At 46.0% G+C, this 19,666-nt stretch overlaps 2 protein-coding genes across 2 annotated transcripts; one reads left to right on the forward strand and one right to left on the reverse strand.

Moving 5' to 3' along the window:
* Window positions 1–784: 784 nt before the first annotated feature.
* On the forward strand, window positions 785–18,251 carry pcsk1nl (proprotein convertase subtilisin/kexin type 1 inhibitor, like). The gene is made up of 5 exons (XM_080470390.1): window positions 785–886; window positions 13,905–14,166; window positions 14,749–14,995; window positions 16,722–16,826; window positions 17,076–18,251. The coding sequence occupies exons 1-5, from the start codon at window positions 833–835 to the stop codon at window positions 17,467–17,469; spliced, it is 1,062 nt and encodes a 353-aa protein (XP_080326516.1). The 5' UTR covers window positions 785–832; the 3' UTR covers window positions 17,470–18,251.
* On the reverse strand, window positions 5,187–13,658 carry LOC308113771 (uncharacterized protein). The gene is made up of 3 exons (XM_080470233.1): window positions 13,548–13,658; window positions 10,500–10,584; window positions 5,187–10,360 (listed from the first exon to the last, which is right to left on the reverse strand). The coding sequence occupies exon 3, from the start codon at window positions 9,175–9,177 to the stop codon at window positions 6,499–6,501; it is 2,679 nt and encodes an 892-aa protein (XP_080326359.1). The 5' UTR covers window positions 9,178–10,360; window positions 10,500–10,584; window positions 13,548–13,658; the 3' UTR covers window positions 5,187–6,498.
* Window positions 18,252–19,666: the final 1,415 nt, after the last annotated feature.

The following is a 19,666-nucleotide window of genomic DNA, read 5'->3' on the forward strand; positions in this document are numbered from 1 at the left end:
GGCTCCTCCCTCCATCACCCATCCTCCCATCTCCCCCCTCCATCACCCATCCTCCCATCTCCCCCCTCCATCACCCATCCTCCTGGCTCCTCCCTCCATCACCCATCCTCCTGGCTCCTCCCTCCATCACCCATCCTCCCATCTCCCCCCTCCATCACCCATCCTCCCGTCTCCCCCCTCCATCCCCCATCCTCCCATCTCCCCCCTCCATCACCCATCCTCCCGTCTCCCCCCTCCATAACCCATCCTCCCAACTCCCCCCTCCATCACCCATCCTCCCGGCTCCTCCCTCCATCACCCATCCTCCCGTCTCCCCCCTCCATCCCCCATCCTCCCATCTCCCCCCTCCATCACCCATCCTCCCGTCTCCCCCCTCCATCCCCCATCCTCCCATCTCCCCCCTCCATCACCCATCCTCCTAGCTCCTCCCTCCATCACCCATCCTCCCGTCTCCCCCCTCCATCCCCCATCCTCCCATCTCCCCCCTCCATCACCCATCCTCCCGGCTCCTCCCTCCATCACCCATCCTCCCGTCTCCCCCCTCCATAACCCATCCTCCCAACTCCCCCCTCCATCACCCATCCTCCCGGCTCCTCCCTCCATCACCCATCCTCCCGTCTCCCCCCTCCATCCCCCATCCTCCCATCTCCTCCCTCCATCACCCATCCTCCCGTCTCCCCCCTCCATCACCCATCCTCCTGGCTCCCCCCTCCATCACCCATCCTCCTGGCTCCTCCCTCCATCAGCCATCCTCCCCCCTCCTCCCTCCCTCTCCGTTATCAGAGGAGCGTCTGCAGGTTGTGCCTCAGTGTGTTTGCGTTGGTTTGGTAGCATGGCGTCCCTCGGTCTCCTGCTGCTCAGCGCCGCACTGATCCAGACCGCCCAGGTAGGAGAGAGAGAGAGAGAGAGAGAGAGAGAGAGAGAGAGAGAGAGAGAGAGAATCAATTCATTGTCAGCATTGCGTCGACACAGTAACTAATATGCGAATGGCTGTCGCTCTTGTTTATCTCTTACATGTTGACATCATTACATCACACACGTTAGGGCATGGCTGTGTGTGTGTGTGTGTGTGTGTGTGTGTGTGTGTGTGTGTGTGTGTGTGTGTGTGTGTGTGTGTGTGTGTGTGTGTCAGCGACCAGAGGAACATTTTCATCTCAGCTGCTGTCACCATAGCGACAGAAGACAGTAACCCACGGCAACCGGATCGTACATTGATCAGCGACCAGTTTATGGATGATGGATCCAGCTGCTGCTGCTGGTGCTGGTGGTGCTGGTGGTGGTGGTGGTGGTGCTGGTGGTGGTGGTGGTGGTGGTGGTGGTTGAGGGGGGGGGGCATGTAGTAATCAGAGGAGATGTTAACAGCAGAAAAATGGACAAGTCCAATGATTTTGTTCAGATCATCTACAAACTCTTGTCTGATGGAGGCAGTTTGCTGTGGTTGTAATAAAGCTGGTGACCCAGTGACAGGGTTATTGATCGGCGAGTGTCCCCACAAAGATAGCTATACCAATGTGTGTGTGTGTGTGTGTGTGTGTGTGTGTGTGTGTGTGTGTGTGTGTGTGTGTGTTGTTCTGTTTCTGTGAGGACAGGGGTCGTATCAGGACTGGAAGTGACTGTAAGATAAGACTTTATGGTCCCTGAGGGGGAAATAATAATGTTGTGGTGCAGCAGCCGTGCGGTTACATGATGAAGAAGAGGCAGAGCAGCACGACTGTGTGGGTAACACACCCGGCTCCCGCTGACCTTCATCACCACTGGCTGCTTCATCGCGACTGACAGAAAGGACTGAACTCTGGAGAGTCAAACAGGTTTCCGTCGTGTTTCCTGGATTTGCTCCCTGCTTCTACCAGCTTTAGGCTCCGACGGCGTTTCGCCTGAAGTAGTTAACCATAATCACATCATGGTTGCATTTTCGTTTCAGAAAAGTTTCACATTTGCATATTTTGAAAACGTCTGGCAGAAATGCTGAAAACGGTAGTTTTTATGTTGGACCACTAGTGGGCGCTGTTGTTAGTTTTACTACTGAAAGAACACACAAGGTGTTCCCATGTATTCTGTAGGTATTACGACCATCACCAGCGAAACTTGGCTTATGGTTATGTCATGGTTATGGTTAGGTTGTGTTTTCATCTGCATGTAGTTATTAATTTATTGGTTTGTATGTATGTACTTCACCAACTTTTCACAAAAACTATTAACCCTAATTGCATGGATTCTTCAGGGATGATTCGTCATCATCCGAGGACCAATGGATTAGATTTGGGGACGTTAGCGGCTAAACGTTTCCGAATAAATCGCAAAAAAAACCCTGCGAAAAACTGTCCCATACTAAAGTGGCTGAGAGAGGCACCTGATGGAGGAGATCAAAACACGTTGCCATGGAGACGCTCCCTGCTCAGTGTTTTACACGGTGATGTAGCTACCTGACAGGCTAGTTAGCATCGATATGAGCTAATGGCTAACATGCTAGTGATGCCAAATGTGACGTTGGTGAAAGTCTGCGCTCTACCGAGTGTAGCTCTAGTTATGCATGTGCAGTCAAGTGGAGGGTCCAAATCTGTGGAATTAACTACAGACTGTTGTTGAGCTTTTTAATAACAATTTATTAGACGTAGCTCCACCACACACACACACACACACACACACACACACACACACACACACACACACACACACACCCTGACTACTGCATCATGGTGTTCTCAGTAAATACTAGAGTATTTTACTGCTGACCAGGGTATTTTGCAGGTGTTATGAAGTTCAGAGGACTTTATCACATCAGCTTCAATGTCTTGCAAAGTTTGAGTGACACTTCTCTGAGGTTTTATGACCCCCCCCCCCCCCTCTGCTCCCCTTCATCACACTGCCACCTCATCCTCTTCATCACACTGCCGCCTCATCCTCTTCATCACACTGCCGCCTCATCCTCTTCATCACACTGCCGCCTCATCCCCTTCATCACACTGCCGCCTCATCCTCTTCATCACACTGCCGCCTCATCCTCTTCATCACACTGCCGCCTCATCCTCTTCACACCACCGACAGATTTCATCCTCCTCCTGCTGAATAAGCAGCTCTGCTGCTCTCTGAGACGTTTTACTGCCACTCGTCACACTTTGTTCCTGGTGAACACACAAACCCCAGAGCAGGAAATTAAAGCTGCCATAGCTGGACAAGAAACAGTTAAAGTGGTCAACAACCACCTGAAGGCAGGAGCTGCAGTCAGCTGCAGGTTCACCATCTTCTAACACGGTGTACAATATATATTTATATATGTATTCTAAAATAGATTTCCAAGTCTCCCCTCCATTGTTTCAGACAGCACAGCGGCTGTGTGGACTTGCTGAGTCATTGTTTGGTTTGTGGAGTCACTATGAGGACTGCTTTTATTTATTTACTGTTGGCCTTATCCTCAGATAGTCACCTTTTCAAAAGGCAAAGTGACATTTGGATTTGCTGAGTCATTGCTCAGATTGCTGAGTTGCTGTTGGCATTGTGAAGTCACTGCTGCTGACTCACTGTCTGTCTTGCTTTTCCTTTGTGCACAAACTAGAATGCAGAATACATTTCTTCGGTGCTGCTCATTCTGCTGAGTCACTGTTAGTGTGACGCTTCAGAGGGCAGGCCGACTGGTATTTTCATCACTTCATCCTCCATTCTGCCTGCTTACTCAGGAGCCAATGGGATGAGGGCCGGCAGGAACACAACTCACTTTGCTGTCATGGCAACGGCACGTCTCCATGGATGCAGACAGGCCCTCTCCAACCACAGCGCTCGCACACACATCATTATTACCATCATGTGAGAACAGACTCTTCTCCATCTCAGCTGCCAGGGTGGATCTGCCTCTCTTCTCCAGGGAAATAAAAACACTTTTTGCACAGATGAGTCGAAAATAATCCCCCAAAAAACACAAGTCTTATTTTGTTTAACGTGATGGTCGTTCACATTTCGTTTGTCTGGTTGTAAAGCACTCCGCTCACCCTGGAACCATGCCAGTGAACCAACAAGGGATTTATTTCTTTAAAAAAAGGAGGCGGGGGAAGGAAGGCTCCGTATTAACATTTCAAGTGAAATCACATCGTTGTCATTTAGACGAAGACTTTTGGACTCAAAGACTCATGAAGATTCTGCTTGACTCTCAAAAATAACAAAAATAAGGAATTATGACATTTTGCCTGTTCTTAGAACGGTGTCCTGAGTTCCTTACCTCCCTGCCATACATGAATGTTGTTTTTTAATTGTGCTTTTTCTTTCTTTTGTTACTTCAAGTCTCACTAATGCTGGGACTCTCAGGGGTTAGTTCGTCTGTACAATGGACCATCTGTTTTGTTATTGCCTTTATTATTCGTTATTGTTATTGAAAATTATATTAAAACATGTAAACAATTAAAAAAAACTAAATAAAAAAAAAAACACTGGGAGAACACACACATTCTACTGACCAAGTTGTTATTACGGTGACTTGTCAAAATAAAACTACCAGGTTGGATTGTTATTACGGTGACTGTCAAAATAAATGTACCAAGTTGGATTGTTATTACGGTGACTGTCAAAATAAATGTACCAAGTTGGATTGTTATTACAGTGCCTGTCAAAATAAAACCACCAAGTTGGATTGTTATTACGGTGACTGTCAAAATAAAACCACCAAGTTGGATTGTTATTACGGTGACTGTCAAAATAAAAGTACCAAGTTGAATTGTTATTACGGTCACTGTCAAAATAAAACTACCAAGTCCAGGAGAATATACACTGGGAGTCATGACATGATGGAGGAAACTTTTCTGATTGTCTCTACTGAGCATGTGCAGAACTACTAGTTGCTACAGCGTTCCGCCTGTTGTCAGAAAGCTGCATTTTCAGTCTTTCCGAACAACGTTGTCTTTTAAAGGGCTCCGCAAAATGCAGCCAAAGTTTTGCCTTTTCAGTTGAAAAGGTGTGAAAGAAACCTCTGAATTCTTCAGTCAAGTTACGCTATAGGTTGACTGGTGCTGAAATGTAGTCGCTTGTTAGCCTAGCAGTAGCTTCTTCCTTCTCGTGGTTGTATTCAGGAACCATGGAAATGGAAAGATTCACATTTGTGATGCATTTTTGTTGTTAACAGTGTAAAACCTTGTTAATAGTGTGGAAATAAGTAAAATTTAAAATAGTGCATGAGAGCAATAAATAAAAGATGTGAAGCTTCACAGGGTAGCTCTTTCCTTTATGTATCATCATATGTCAACAAAAACCTCACATAATAAGTCAAAACAGTGTTTAGTGGGAGAGAAGATGAAGTACAGTCACAACATTTACATTACATGTAGTATCACAGTGTAGAAATGTGGCTGGGTGAATTCATAGCTGTTCTTAATATATCATTTCAATACAGTTATATCACTCAGTTCATAATGAAATAGATTCAATAAATAAATTCATGTATACAATTTCTCTTTTACAGCAAGGAGGTACAAGTACTTATGAAATCCACTTAAAAAAAAAAAGTGAATAAACCCAATACAGTTTCAATCCTTTTTCTTTTTTAAAGATGCCCCGTGGTGCAAAACACAGTGAAATGTACTTCAGTGCTGCTTCACTGAACTTTTGGCTCAAACATCGATTCAGTTCCGGGTCTCGATGTTTCGTCCTCAGCAGGAACCCCCTGGCAGAACATGTTGGACACGTCCGGTCGAAACACATGAAATCAGTGGCGGGTTTAAGAGAACGAACCCGTCTGGCGGAGAGGCGGGTGTTCGCCCAGGGCGTAAAACAAGCCAGATCCACGACTGCATGAAATACTTTATTGAAACACGTTGATGTTTTTCTGAGTGAAGACAAGTTAGTGAAAATGTCTGAGTCAGACGGTAGTGGAGACGGGGGAGACCAAGACTGTGCTGGAGCAGCGCAGAAGACATAAGAAGTAGGGATGCACAGATACCGATACTAGTATCGGGTATTGATACTGCACATTGATACTGGTACTCGGAAAAAGCTCCCTGATACAACCCATCAAGTACAACGGGACATCATGCGTACGCAAGAGAGCGCGGTTCAGCCATTCTTTAATAATAATGAGACTGACAGAAGTAAGAGACTGTAAATTATATTCTGTCAAAATGTCAAGAGGAGGAGGAAGATAGTTCGTACAACACCAGCAACTTAGTGGTAGTGGACTCCTGTCCTTGAGGCGGGCTCCAGTTTGCAGTCACTTCCTTGTGTACACATCTTGAGTATCAGTGAAACCAACATGGAGGGAAACTCATGGCAGAATGCAAACCCACTGTCTCTATAACAGTGAAGCTAAAATGGCCGACTACATAGAAGAATTCAATATAAGATAATCCAACATGCTGGTCTTTAAAAAAAAAAAAGGGGTATTGGTGCATCTCTAGTTAGAAGCGCAGTGCTGAACCATCGTCCTTTAGGGGCCAGGCATTATCCATTTCAGGGGTCCTCTGGCTTTGTAAGGCAGCTTAAGCGAGCACCAGAATTAGAGGCTGTTTTCTTCTTCGTTGTTTAGAACCCAAAGGGCAGAGTTTTACCATCAGACAGGAGTCGTCTCTTATCATACACCACCCGATATCGTTTCTGCTGGGTGGTGTTCTGCAGGACAAATCCCTTTTTATTCCTGCTAATGGTGCGCCGAGTGGTGACGATTTCAGTCGCTGTTTCCTCAGTATTCTGGGGGTCTATGTAACCCTCCACCAGATCCTTGAGGCTGTCGAAACACACCTGCTGCCTGTTTTCGTAGTTCTGTGTGATGCCCTTGGCCTTCAGCACGACCTTGTCTGAGGAGGTTTTGTAAGCGTAGCTCTTGGGGCCACTGGAGACCCACTCCACTATAGTGTCACCAGAGAGCTCGTCCTTCAGTTCCCCCAGTCGATCACCCGTGGGAAGTTTGTTCTCCCCTGGTTTACTCACGTACACCAAACTGTCAGTGTCGTGATACAAAACTCGCTCCTGCAACTGGCTCAAGTATTCATACAGCGCCAGACGGCCGTAGGCCGTGACAAACGCTCCGATGAAGACGTTATCACTCTTTCCTGGTCGTACCGTGTGCTTGTCGCTGTACTTCCACTGCACCAGAGCCACTGTGTCACTGACAAAAGTAAAATATCTGACGTCGTATTCATCAGAAAACATGTAACGGATAAAATCCTCTTGCTTTTGAATTAAGGTGGAAGTTAGCATATTGGACCTTTGGGCAAATTTGCCCCAGAGTGAGTTGAGGCACAACTTGGCGATCTGACGCTTGGCTGGGTTGTGACTGATCCTGCGGGGATCTAACTCAATGCCCTGCTGCTTGTGATACTCGCTGACATACGTTTGCTTGTCGGCTTCATTTTGCACCTCAGAGGGAAAGCCCGATGCCTCTACTTTACCTTTCAGGAATTTGAACATGTATTCCTTGAAGAGAGTGTTTGATTTCTTGGGAAAGTGCCAAATCTCATAGATTTTTCCGACTCGGTATCCCAGCTCTATGGCTTTATGGAACTCAGGGGTGACCCAGACGCCTGTCAGGGCTCTTTCTTCCTCACTGTGTGTGCAGGACTCTTTCTGATTATTGACCTCGCCACAAAGTCTGCAGAGCGTAAACAGCAGTTTACCTTTGGCTGTTCGATATGGCAGGAGGGGAAAGAACAATCCTCGGGGAGGGAACACTTTGGCACGGATTAGCCCAAAGTAGCTTTCAAGGTTGTCAAAATCTTTCTGCACAATGGTTGGGTGGTGGAGAGGATAAAAGCACTCATCACACATCACGTGAGGATATAAGGAGATCACGTCAACATACGTCACTGTTTCATCGTCACAGGCTGTGTGTCTCAAACGGATGGCGGACGTTCGGCCTCCATACAAGGCATGTCTCGGAACCAGAGGGACCGGCTCCTCAAGCTTTTTGACAAATGCTGCAACTTCTCCATCAGTTTCCTTCATTTTGTGCCATTCGTGTTCCCACAGGCACTTCACTTTTACCTTAAACACTGACTCCAACTTCTGAAGCTTCTCCTGTGTTTCCTCGTACATTTCAAAGTAAGACTTCCTTGTCAAAGGGTTGGTGCTGTCGGGATCATAACAGGTGGGACATCCGTGATAGAAACAACCGAGAAACTCCCACACAAGACGCTCGTTCTCCACTTCAGCATACCCGTCGACAGTGTACGGCCCGATTTGTTCTTCTCCACTGTTCAAAGCATGCTGAATGTAGATGCCTTCGCGGTGTGCCTCCCATTGGAGCCACTCAATGGCTGCTGCAGAGAAAACCTTGCTCTGTGATCTGTAGTTGTCAGGAGACGGGATGGCGATGGTTTTTTTGGGCACATAATGTGTCCTGAACACTTTCATGCAGGAACTGGCGATGGTGACGCAGCTGAAGGGATCAACTCCTGTGTCCTCGATGAACTGATCTCTGAATCTCTGGCAGGCGGTTCTCAGGATGTCCGTGTCATTTCTGCAGTACTGTTTGACCTCCTTATCAAAGTCAAACTCGCCACCTTGCACAGTTTTGTACCACATCAAAAAAGTTTCGCGATCCTCAATGGACATCTGATCTAAACCGTACGCTTCGGGTGGCGGGTAGGGCCCGACGTATTTCAAGTTCTTCTGAGAGCTAAAATGCTGCGGGAAGTATCCCTTGACTGCGTTCTCAAAGCCAAAGACTTGGGGCAGCTGGGACAGACGCATCTGCATGAAGGAGGCTGAATCGATGTACTTCTGTTTGAAACTTTGATCCTCAAAGCAGAGAATTTTGCTCCCTTGCGCAATCAGGGAGGGTGTTTGTTTTCCTTCTACAAGCGGTCTCAGGATCAAGTAGCTGTCGAATCCCTTCGAGTTATGAGCAATGAAAGTGTAGTTTTTAAAACGTGGCACTCTGAACTGTTTCAGGAACCTTTTGGCACATTCTGTTCCTTCAGCGCACCACCACTTCCCTTTGATGGTGCGTGTGCTCACGTAGAACGGAACATGTTCACCTTTGTCATTGACAAACGTCTCGAAGTCGTAAAAGATGAACTTTTCACTGTGTTTATCCTCACGAGGCACCGGCTCGATGTAACACTGATGGATACCCGAAGAGCTGGTGCCAGCTGGATTCGGCACACCACATATCTTACACTTTAACTCCGGACATTTGTGATTCTTAGTGTAGCTCAGAAGCTCAAAAATGTGCATTTGTGGCATTTTTTGACCGTGTCGCATCTGCTGGCAGATTTGCCGTGTTGCTCGCTGTGCTTTTTAAAGCAGTACGCCGAACGACAAGTTCTGTTACACGTTTTGCAGTATGTGAGGTCGAGGGGCTGCTGAGGGCAGCCGGGGTCACAACACACTGAGCACGAGTCCCGGCAGCTGTGGCTGGCGCGCCTGTCGTAACCCGTGAAACAGGATTCGCATGCAAAGTTTGTCCCCAGAAAGCCTTTCAGGTGTTTCGGGCTTTTGAGAGCATAGTAATGGCCTCCCAATAGGAAGAGTAAGTAGGTTTTGTCTTTGCTCGGCTGCTGTGTCATGAATTTGGACAATTTCTTTTTGCCTTCCTCTCTGTATAAGACCACAATCTTGCAGTTCAAGTCCTTTTCAAACTTGCCAATATCTTCAAATGTAACCGCAGAATCAGGCGACAACCCTACACTTTGGTGTATTTCAGCTCCTCGCGCTGCGGCCTGAGACTCAGTTGAGCCGGGCTCCAGCAGGTGGGCCAGGCCGATGGAAAAGCACATTTTATTGTCGGTGTTCTCGACTACATGAAGATAACGACGTTTCTTCTTTAATATTTCACCGCCCAGAAGAGTCTTCAGCCTTCTTTTCTGACCCATTCCCCCCTTTGGGTTTTCAACAATCTGGGCGACCATTTCCAGCGATTGGTCGGTGAAGATCTGCGCGTTAGATTGCACCAGTTTGTCCAGAAGCTGCTGAAATTCTCCCCAGTTCTGGGCCTTACGTTGGATCATGAACACGTTGTTTGGCAGGCTCTCTCCTCTGAGCTCCACCTGCACCACATCGCCAGGGTTTGCGAAGTGCAGCACTTCGCTGACAGTACTTTGAAAATTCTGTATGACCTCATTGTAAAACTGGGAAAAATCAGGATGGTTTGGACGCGCGAAGTGGAGGAACCTCCTGATCTCCGTGTTTTTAAATAACTCTCTTCTTCTCACGCCGTCCGCACTCCCCGAATTTCCTTCCAATCCATCCTCTCCCTGCTTTTCTATTCCAGACGCCTCTCCCTGCTCTTGTGTCTCCCTTGTGGGTTCGGACTGATCGGAGTCTCCTCCTGCTGATGTTTCGCCAAACTCCTCCATCGTTTCACAGATTTCAGTGTTTCTCAGCTCGTCTTCGCTGATTGGTCGTCTCTGCACAGACACAGCCTTCAGTCCAAACACTCAATTCCCTAAAACAAATGGAAGTTAAATATGTGAAAACTGAAGTGAAATCAATCATCAAACATAAATTAGAAATATAAAATGTAGGGATGCACTGATAACAATACTAGTATCGGGTGTGATACTGCACAGAGTACTCATACTTACCCCGATACAAGCGCTACGTGGCGCCATGCGTCAGCGACATCGCCCGCAGCTAGAGAGCACGAATGACGTCTACGGTTTGGAGATTCTTTAATATCAATGAGAACGACAAAAGTAAGACTGTAAATCATGTTCCGAGAAAATATCAAGGTGAGGAGAAAGATTGTTCAGACAACACCAGCAACATTCGGACCAGCAGAGTTAGCTCGACATCGCCCACTAGTTTAACTGCTCAGAACGTAACTCTGAGCCGTGCTACAAAACAGGGAAAACTGGTGGTGTAAACAGAGGAAAACTGGTGGTGTAAACAGGGGAAAACTGGTGGTGTAAACAGGGAAAACTGGTGGTGTAAACATGGGAAAAACTGGTGGTGTAAACAGGGAAAATTGGTGGTGTAAACAGAGGAAAACTGGTGGTGTAAACATGGGAAAAACTGGTGGTGTAAACAGAGGAAAACTGGTGGTGTAAACAGAGGAAAACTGGTGGTGTAAACAGAGGAAAACTGGTGGTGTAAACAGAGGAAAACTGGTGTTGGAAACAGAGGAAAACTGGTGGTGTAAACAGAGGAAAACTGGTGGTGTAAACAGAGGAAAACTGGTGGTATAAACAGAGGAAAACTGGTGGTGTAAACAGGGAAAAGTGGTGGTGTAAACAGAGGAAAACTGGTGGTGTAAACAGAGGAAAACTGGTGGTGTAAACACTGGTGGTGTAAACAGAGGAAAACTGGTGGTGTAAACAGGGAAAACTGGTGGTGTAAACAGAGGAAAACTGGTGGTGTAAACAGAGAAAAACTGGTGGTGTAAACAGAAAACTGGTGGTGTAAACAGAAAACTTGTGGTGTAAACAGAGGAAAACTGGTGGTGTAAACAGGGAAAACTGGTGGTGTAAACATGGGAAAAACTGGTGGTGTAAACAGGGAAAAGTGGTGGTGTAAACAGAGGAAAACTCGTGGTGTAAACAGAGAAAAACTGGTGGTGTAAACAGAAAACTGGTGGTGTAAACAGAGGAAAACTGGTGGTGTAAACATGGGAAAAACTGGTGGTGTAAACAGGGAAAAGTGGTGGTGTAAACAGAGGAAAACTGGTAGTGTAAACAGAGGAAAACTGGTGGTGTAAACAGAAAACTTGTGGTGTAAACAGAGGAAAACTGGTGGTGTAAACAGGGAAAACTGGTGGTGTAAACAGAAAACTTGTGGTGTAAACAGAGGAAAACTGGTGGTGTAAACAGGGAAAACTGGTGGTGTAAACAGAGGAAAACTGGTGGTGTAAACAGGGAAAACTGGTGGTGTAAACATGGGAAAAACTGGTGGTGTAAACAGAGGAAAACTGGTGGTATAAACAGAGGGAAACTGGTGGTGTAAACAGGGAAAACTGGTGGTGTAAACAGGGAAAAGTGGTGGTGTAAACATGGGAAAAACTGGTGGTGTAAACAGGGAAAAGTGGTGGTGTAAACAGAGGAAAACTGGTGGTGTAAACATGGGAAAAACTGGTGGTGTAAACAGGGAAAAGTGGTGGTGTAAACAGAGGAAAACTGGTGGTGTAAACAGAGGAAAACTGGTGGTGTAAACATGGGAAAAACTGGTGGTGTAAACAGGGAAAAGTGGTGGTGTAAACAGAGAAAAACTGGTGGTGTAAACAGAGGAAAACTAGTGGTGTAAACACTGGTGGTGTAAACAGAGGAAAACTGGTGGTGTAAAAAGAGTAAAACTGGTGGTATAAACAGAGGAAAACTGGTGGTGTAAACAGAGGAAAACTGGTGGTGTAAACACTGGTGGTATAAACAGAGGAAAACTGGTGGTGTAAACAGAGGAAAACTGGTGGTGTAAACACTGGTGGTGTAAACAGAGGAAAACTGGTGGTGTAAACAGGGAAAACTGGTGGTGTAAACAGAGGAAAACTGGTGGTGTAAACAGAGGAAAATTGGTGGTGTAAACAGGGAAAACTGGTGGTGTAAACAAGCGAAAAACTGGTGGTGTAAACAGAGGAAAACTGGTGGTGTAAACATGGGAAAAACTGGGGGTGTAAACAGGGAAAACTGGTGGTGTAAACACTGGTGGTGTAAACAGAGGAAAACTGGTGGTGTAAACAGGGAAAACTGGTGGTGTAAACACTGGTGGTGTAAACAGAGGAAAACTGGTGGTGTAAACAGGGAAAACTGGTGGTGTAAAAAGAGGAAAACTGGTGGTGTAAAAAGAGGAAAACTGGTGGTGTAAACAGAGGAAAATTGGTGGTGTAAACAGGGAAAACTGGTGGTGTAAACAAGCGAAAAACTGGTGGTGTAAACAGAGGAAAACTGGTGGTGTAAACATGGGAAAAACTGGGGGTGTAAACATGGGAAAAACTGGGGGTGTAAACAGGGAAAACTGGTGGTGTAAACAGGGAAAACTGGTGGTGTAAACATGGGAAAAACTGGGGGTGTAAACAGGGAAAACTGGTGGTGTAAACAGAAAACTGGTGGTGTAAATGGGGGAAAACTCCATCACTGTGTCTATGGTGGAAACGTTGCTGTTAAGTTACCATTATCTGGACGTGGGGGATACGTTTACTTCTTCACAGAGTACAAACCGCATCAGATTATGTTTATTGACATTTAAAAGACAAGATGAAGAAGAGCGAGACACAGAATATTTGATGACTTTACTTTGTCCAGACTTATCTCCCGGAAATTAAAAAAATAACTTGTCTTATTATTGAGATCAATACGGTACTAACATTCAATACTAATTAAATACAGCAACGAGAGCAGGATGTGAAATGTACTTCAGCTCAGATGCAAGTAGTGTGTGTGTATGTGTGTGTGTGTGTGTGTGTGTGTGTGTGTGTGTGTGTGTGTGTGTGTGTGTGTGTAATCTTCTTCTCTATATCCCAGCGATGTCTGATGCAATGCAGCAGTAAACGTGTCCCAACGTTACTGTGTATCCCCCCCCCCCCCCCCCCCCCCCCCCCCGCCAAAAAAAGTTGGGTATTGATTCAGAAGTGTCAGACTTTCTCTCCTTCCTCTACGTTTTCCCCTCATTAACACAAGATGTAAAAAGTACTTTGGTGTACTTACCAGCGAAAGATGTCTGAGGAGAATTAAAAGAGTTAAATAAGGTTCCAGCAGCAGACGGTTCCTCTGTCTGATAATCTTTCTTCACTTACTTCTTTTATTCACTTCTCCGTCTCCCCTGATTGGCTGAAACACCAGTCACATGACTTCCTGGTATCGGCTCCCAGAGCGACGCTCCCAGAGGAAAAGAAGGAGTGTTGGAGCCTCAGTTAAAGAGGAAGCAGCCTTTCACTACAACGTCACAGTTCTGGACAAGATCATTCAATGGAGATGATTTTCAGAGTTTCAGTAAAAACAGTTGGCTGTTGGTCTGTGGGTGTGACCTTTGGGGATCTCTGACCTTTGACCTCTCTCCATCAGCCTTTGCCAGCAGCTCGTGGCGGAGGGGGGCGTGCCCTGGATATGTCAGTGGGCGGAGTCAGGCGTCAGCGCAGAGACCTCCGGGACCTGCTGCCTTACGAGGACCAGATGATGTCCTACCCGGCAACACAGGGAGGGGGCGGGGCCAACGACTTGTACTACCAGTCGGATGCCTGGAGAGGGCGGGGCCTGGACCAGGCTCTGAAGCAATTGGTGGAGAGAGATCAGAGGCGGGAGGAGGAGGAAGAGGACCAACGAGCAGGCAGGAAACCTTTTTATAAACATTTATTCTCTCCGATAAATTAAAAACCTTTTAAATTATTTATTTTCATTAAACTATTATAAATTTTTTCCCAACGTGTAACAACTTTCTTTGGTTGAATAGTTAATGTGATTAATTATCGTAGTTTAAGGTTAAAAAAAAGTTATATTAGCTTGATGAAATGTTGAAAGTTAAAAAAAAAAAAACTGGACAATTGATTGAAAAATATTCAAATATTCCTTTATTAATAGATTACATAATCTGAACCTTTTATCCAATTTTTTGAACTTTAATATCCTGTTACAAGCTTTTGACACAAACCACAAGAAATCACTGAAAAACTTGAGTTAAAAAGGCCAAAATGACTAATATCTTTTAAACACATCCTGTATATTTCAATGTGATCAAATCTAAATGATTTACAAGCTGTATCGTTAAAAAATATGCATTTTCTTTGTGTATTTCTATACATTTGTTGTTTTTCAGTTTGTGAAAACGTTGATGTTTCCGTTCAGAGATCGACCCCTGACAGTGGCTCCATGTCAGAATGAGGTCAAACAAACCAATCTAATGTGTCCTCAGCCTACCTGGGCGCTCTGCTGCGCCTCCTGAGCCAGGCAGAGAGCGCCGGATTGGTCGGTCCAGGCGACGTGGCGGTGGTGGAGGAAGAGGAGGATGAGGAGGACGATCAGGGGCCCCAGAGCGACTTCCGGGGCCCCGCGCCGGCGGACTACGATGAGATGGGGCGGGGCATGATGAGCATGGGGAGGCCCGAGGCAGCGTGGTGGAGCCTGGCGGAGCCCCGGCTGGTTCAGGTGCTTCTAGACAGGTGAGGCGGCGAACACAGACGAGCTGGAGCAGGTTAATGGCTGCTGAGAGTGTGGAAACACACACACACACACGCACGCACACACACGCACACACGCACGCACACACACATACACACGCACGCACGCGCACGCACACACACGCGCACACACACACACACATACACGCACACACGCACGCACACACACGCACGCACGCACACACGCGCGCAGCAGAGAACATGAACACTGGGAGAACACGGACATTCTACTAGACAGACCACCAAATTGGATTGTTATTACGGTGACTTTCAAAATAAAACCACCAAGTTGGATTGTTATTACGGTGACTGTCAAAATAAAACCACCAAGTTGGATTATTATTACGGTGACTTTCAAAATAAAACCACCAAGTTGGATTATTATTACGGTGACTTTCAAAATAAAACCACCAAGTTGGATTGTTATTACGGTGACTGTCAAAATAAAACCACCAAGTTGGATTATTATTACGGTGACTTTCAAAATAAAACCACCAAGTTGGATTGTTATTACGGTGACTGTCAAAATAAAACCACCAAGTTGGATTATTATTACGGTGACTGTCAAAATAAAACCACCAAATTGGATTGTTATTACGGTGACTGTCAAAATAAAACCACCAAGTTGGATTATTATTACGGTGACTTTCAAAATAAAACCACCAAGTTGGATTGTTATTACGGTGACTGTCAAAATAAAACCACCAAGTTGGATTATTATTACGGTGACTTTCAAAATAAAACCACCAAGTTGGATTGTTATTACGGTGACTGTCAAAATAAAACCACCAAGTTGGATTGTTATTACGGTGACTTTCAAAATAAAACCACCAAGTTGGATTGTTATTACGGTGACTGTCAAAATAAAACCACCACGTTGGATTGTTATTACGGTGACTGTCAAAATAAAACCACCAAATTGGATTGTTATTACGGTGACTGTCAAAATAAAACCACCAAATTGGATTGTTATTACGGTGACTGTCAAAATAAAGCCACCAAATTGGATTGTTATTACGGTGACTGTCAAAATAAAAGCACCAAGTCCAGGAGGACATGGACTGGGAGGAAATTTTGCTCATATTGAATTATTTACTACGGCTGTGGTTCACATGCGCAGTAGCAGCGTTAAAAAAACGGTTTGACTTCCGTTGTCTTCAAAAAGTTGCGTTTTTAATTACTCCAGTACCATTTTGTGAACAGACCCTCAAAATACGGCTGAAGTTTTGTAAACGAGGCCAAACGGAACCCATTTCAAGTAACTACAAAGTAACTAGTTATTTATTACTTGCAGTAAAGTATTTACTGTCGTGACAATTACTCAGCAAAACAACAGTAACTATTATTATGTAAATAGTTACTTTTACTTGCTGTAATTATTGAAGAAACCCCATTATTTATAATATAATCACAATTTTCTTGGCAACTACAATGTATTCCGTTGCTTTTCATATGAAGTAGTTTCGTAAAGTAACTCCACAACATTTTTTTAAGATAAGTAACTAAGAACAGCTCAGGTGTCACAGCAAAACTACAATAATTGAGCAACTGTACACAAACTTGAGTGATACAGGACATTACAAGACAGTTTACTGGGTAAAACTTTTTTATCTGCAGTAACTCGCAGAACAACTGAGCTACTTTGAAAAGAAAGTATGTAGTAGAGGTAATCCCGTCCGGATTTGATGAGAGTTGGTGTGATCCTCAGGATGGAGCCTCGGCTGGCTCAGACTCTGCTGGAACGAGCCAATCAGGAGAGACTCCAGCAGCTCAGGGTCCAATCAGAACCGAGCCGAGACCAGGACACACTGAGGTGAGGAATCTGTATAACGGGGGAGGGGCGTTCCCCCAGCTAAAGTTTTCACTTTGTTTAGGAACCACAATAAAAATAAATAAATGGGGAGTATAAGTACTATTTGTTTAGCTGAAACACACATTTTAATAATACATTTATTGCAGAGGAGATTAATTAAAACGTGAATTTACCGATTAAAACAGAGTTTTTATTCCTCATCTGAAATCAGTCCGGCGCCTTGCCTTGTGTTCCCTCGTTGTCCACCAGGCGGCTGGTTGCTAGGATACTGTCGAGCATTGGCGCCAGCGATGCGGCGGTGATCTCCTCCGCTCGCCCTCGAGCGAGAAGGGACCTGTCCCTCAACGGCCACCAGAGGCGCCGTCGCTCTCTGGACGACCCGACCCCGACGTCGGCGAGCGACGACTCCGCCCTGGTCAGGGTGAAGAGGCTGGAGGACGTGGAGGAGCAGGAGGACGAGAAGCTCCGCCCCCACGTCGCCGCCGCCGCCGCCGGGCTGCAGAGGATGAAACGCATCGACGCCACGGCGACCGGCGACCAGGAGGAAGTGAACGGAGGCAACCGCCGGCGCCGAAGAAGAGCCGCCCTGAATTATGACCCCCAGATATTAATGGATCAGATTCTGGAGTACATGAGGGTGTGAGTGGAGGAGGAGGAGGAGGAAGAGGAGGAGGAGGAGGAGGAGGAGGAGGAGGAGGAGGAGGAGGAGGAGGAGGAGGAGGAGGAGGAGACCGCTCGTCTTTTCCACTTATTATTTTCAATATTTGTCTTTTTGTTCCTGCAGCTTCTGTGAATAATTAACCTGATCGGTTGTTTGTTGTCCGATTGAAGAGAAAAATATGCTTTTTTCTCAGAAATGACTCGTTTGTACGTCTTTCCTGTGGCACATCTTTATGCACGACATCACCGCCGTATTGGTCCAAATATAAGACGCCACTTCTTCACCCGTTTCTCCGGAAAACAAACCAAACCACTGGTTTTCTGTCCGGATCAATACGGTGCATCGCGACACAACTTTAGTTCTCATGTTCCAGTTGCCTTGAAGCTCAGGATCCCGAATTGTAAGTGAAGTCACACAAAAGTAAACCGGCTCAGAAAAACTCCACAACAGTTTGTTCACATTCCACGAGGAAGCGGCGGCCATATTGAAAATTCACCTCAGAACAATGAGAGTTCAGATGTCGGCGTTTCTTTAAATCACTCTAGAACTTTGGAATTCTGAGTCCTGAAGACAACTGGAGCCCACTACGATCCTCCTGCCATTGGCTGCTGGGTGTAGACAGTAACCAAGGCAACAGCTCATCGGCCCCTGCGATTGGTCGGTTCTCGTGTTCGTGTGCTTTGGCTTGTCGGTGTGATGACTTGTCCGTTTTGTGGTGAAAATGTTTAATTTGTGTCACGATTGGAAATAAAGTTGATAACCTGAGCAGCCTGCTTTTCTCCTCACACACAAATAAAGACAAACAAACAAACAAACAAACACTCGATGGAGACACACATGAAAACAAAACAACATGTATGTTGTTGAGTTTCTCTGTAAAAAGCACAGAGGAATGATTGTGTTGTATGTGGTGCGGTATGTGGAAGGGAGGGGGGGGGGGGGGGGGGAGGGGGAGAGAGAGGGAGAGGGGGGGGGAGAGAGGGGGAGAGGAGGAGAGGGAGAGAGGGGGGAGAGGGGGAGAGAGAGCGAGGGAGAGAGAGGGGGAGAGGAGGAGAGAGAGGGGGTAGAGAATTGAGGTGGTGGAGGTGGGTGGAGGGGGGGATGGGGAGCAGGAGGCAGTAGACATGGAAGGTTTAATATCTGAAGGTGAAAAAGAAGTAAAGGATGAATCTGTTTTTAAAATCCCCAAAGCAAAGAGAACAACTAAAAAAAGAAGGGAAGGGAGCAAAGAAGGAGTGGAACTGGAAAAAACAGATATAGGAAAAGACGAGTGTGGTGAAGGGTCTCCTTCAGATTCAACCTTCCCGATGCTCAGAGGGAGAACGGCCTCAGTCTGGAGATACTGAGGGTTCTACTGTCAGCAAGGAGAAGAGGTAAAGGGTGGAACAGTTCTTCAGTCTGGAGATACTGAGGGTTCTACTGTCAGCAAGGAGAAGAGGTAAAGGTGGAACAGTTCTTCAGTCTGGAGATAAGAAGGGTTCTACTGTCAGCAAGGAGAAGAGGTAAAGGTGGAACAGTTCTTCAGTCTGGAGATAAGAAGGGTTCTACTGTCAGCACGGAGAAGAGGTAAAGGTGGAACAGTTCTTCAGTCTGGAGATAAGAAGGGTTCTACTGTCAGCACGGAGAGGAGGTAAAGGTGGAACAGTTCTTCCTAAATCTTTCTGTTTGTAGAATGGGCCAAGTGTCTGATGGGAGGAGGTCCAGAGGAGATGGAGAAGGTGGAGGTCGACCGCCTCAGGAAAGTCGGGGCTTTAATTTAATGATGTTTGGAGGAAAGTTAGACAAGAACCAATGTGCTCCACACATTTGTTCTTATTTTCTGTTGTTCAATTTTTTTGGGGGATAATAAGTAATTTTAATATTTCATGTGTCTTAACGGGGCGACAGACGATAAAAAGAGAATAAGAGAGAGAGAGAGAGTGTTTATCTGCTACTTTATCCCTTCTCATGCAACTTCTGTTGTGTGTCTGTGTCCGTTACCATGACAACGGAGCTCAGAGTCATGCTACGTGCTAGCTACATGCTAATGAGAGTATAGCGACTGTGTCATGCTCAACATGATTCAAGCATGACTGATACACTCATTACACAGAGAACATGGTCCTTCGGTCTACAGTACTCATAGTACTGCCCTGTGTGTACTGTGTACTGTGTACTGTGTACTGTGTAGCCTGTTCCT

This window comes from Lipophrys pholis (genome assembly GCF_963383615.2).
Source record: "Lipophrys pholis genome assembly, chromosome: 8".
Taxonomy (NCBI): domain Eukaryota; kingdom Metazoa; phylum Chordata; class Actinopteri; order Blenniiformes; family Blenniidae; genus Lipophrys; species Lipophrys pholis.

Excerpts from the sequence above, each read along its gene's own strand:
- pcsk1nl (XM_080470390.1), top strand. The coding sequence starts at position 833 with ATGGCGTCCCTCGGTCTCCTGCTGCTCAGCGCCGCACTGATCCAGACC. Across the intron at positions 887-13,904 it reads CACTGATCCAGACCGCCCAG|CCTTTGCCAGCAGCTCGTGG; the intron begins GTAGGAGAGAGA and ends TCTCTCCATCAG. Across the intron at positions 14,996-16,721 it reads GTTCAGGTGCTTCTAGACAG|GATGGAGCCTCGGCTGGCTC; the intron begins GTGAGGCGGCGA and ends TGTGATCCTCAG.
- LOC308113771 (XM_080470233.1), bottom strand. The coding sequence starts at position 9,177 with ATGCGACACGGTCAAAAAATGCCACAAATGCACATTTTTGAGCTTCTG.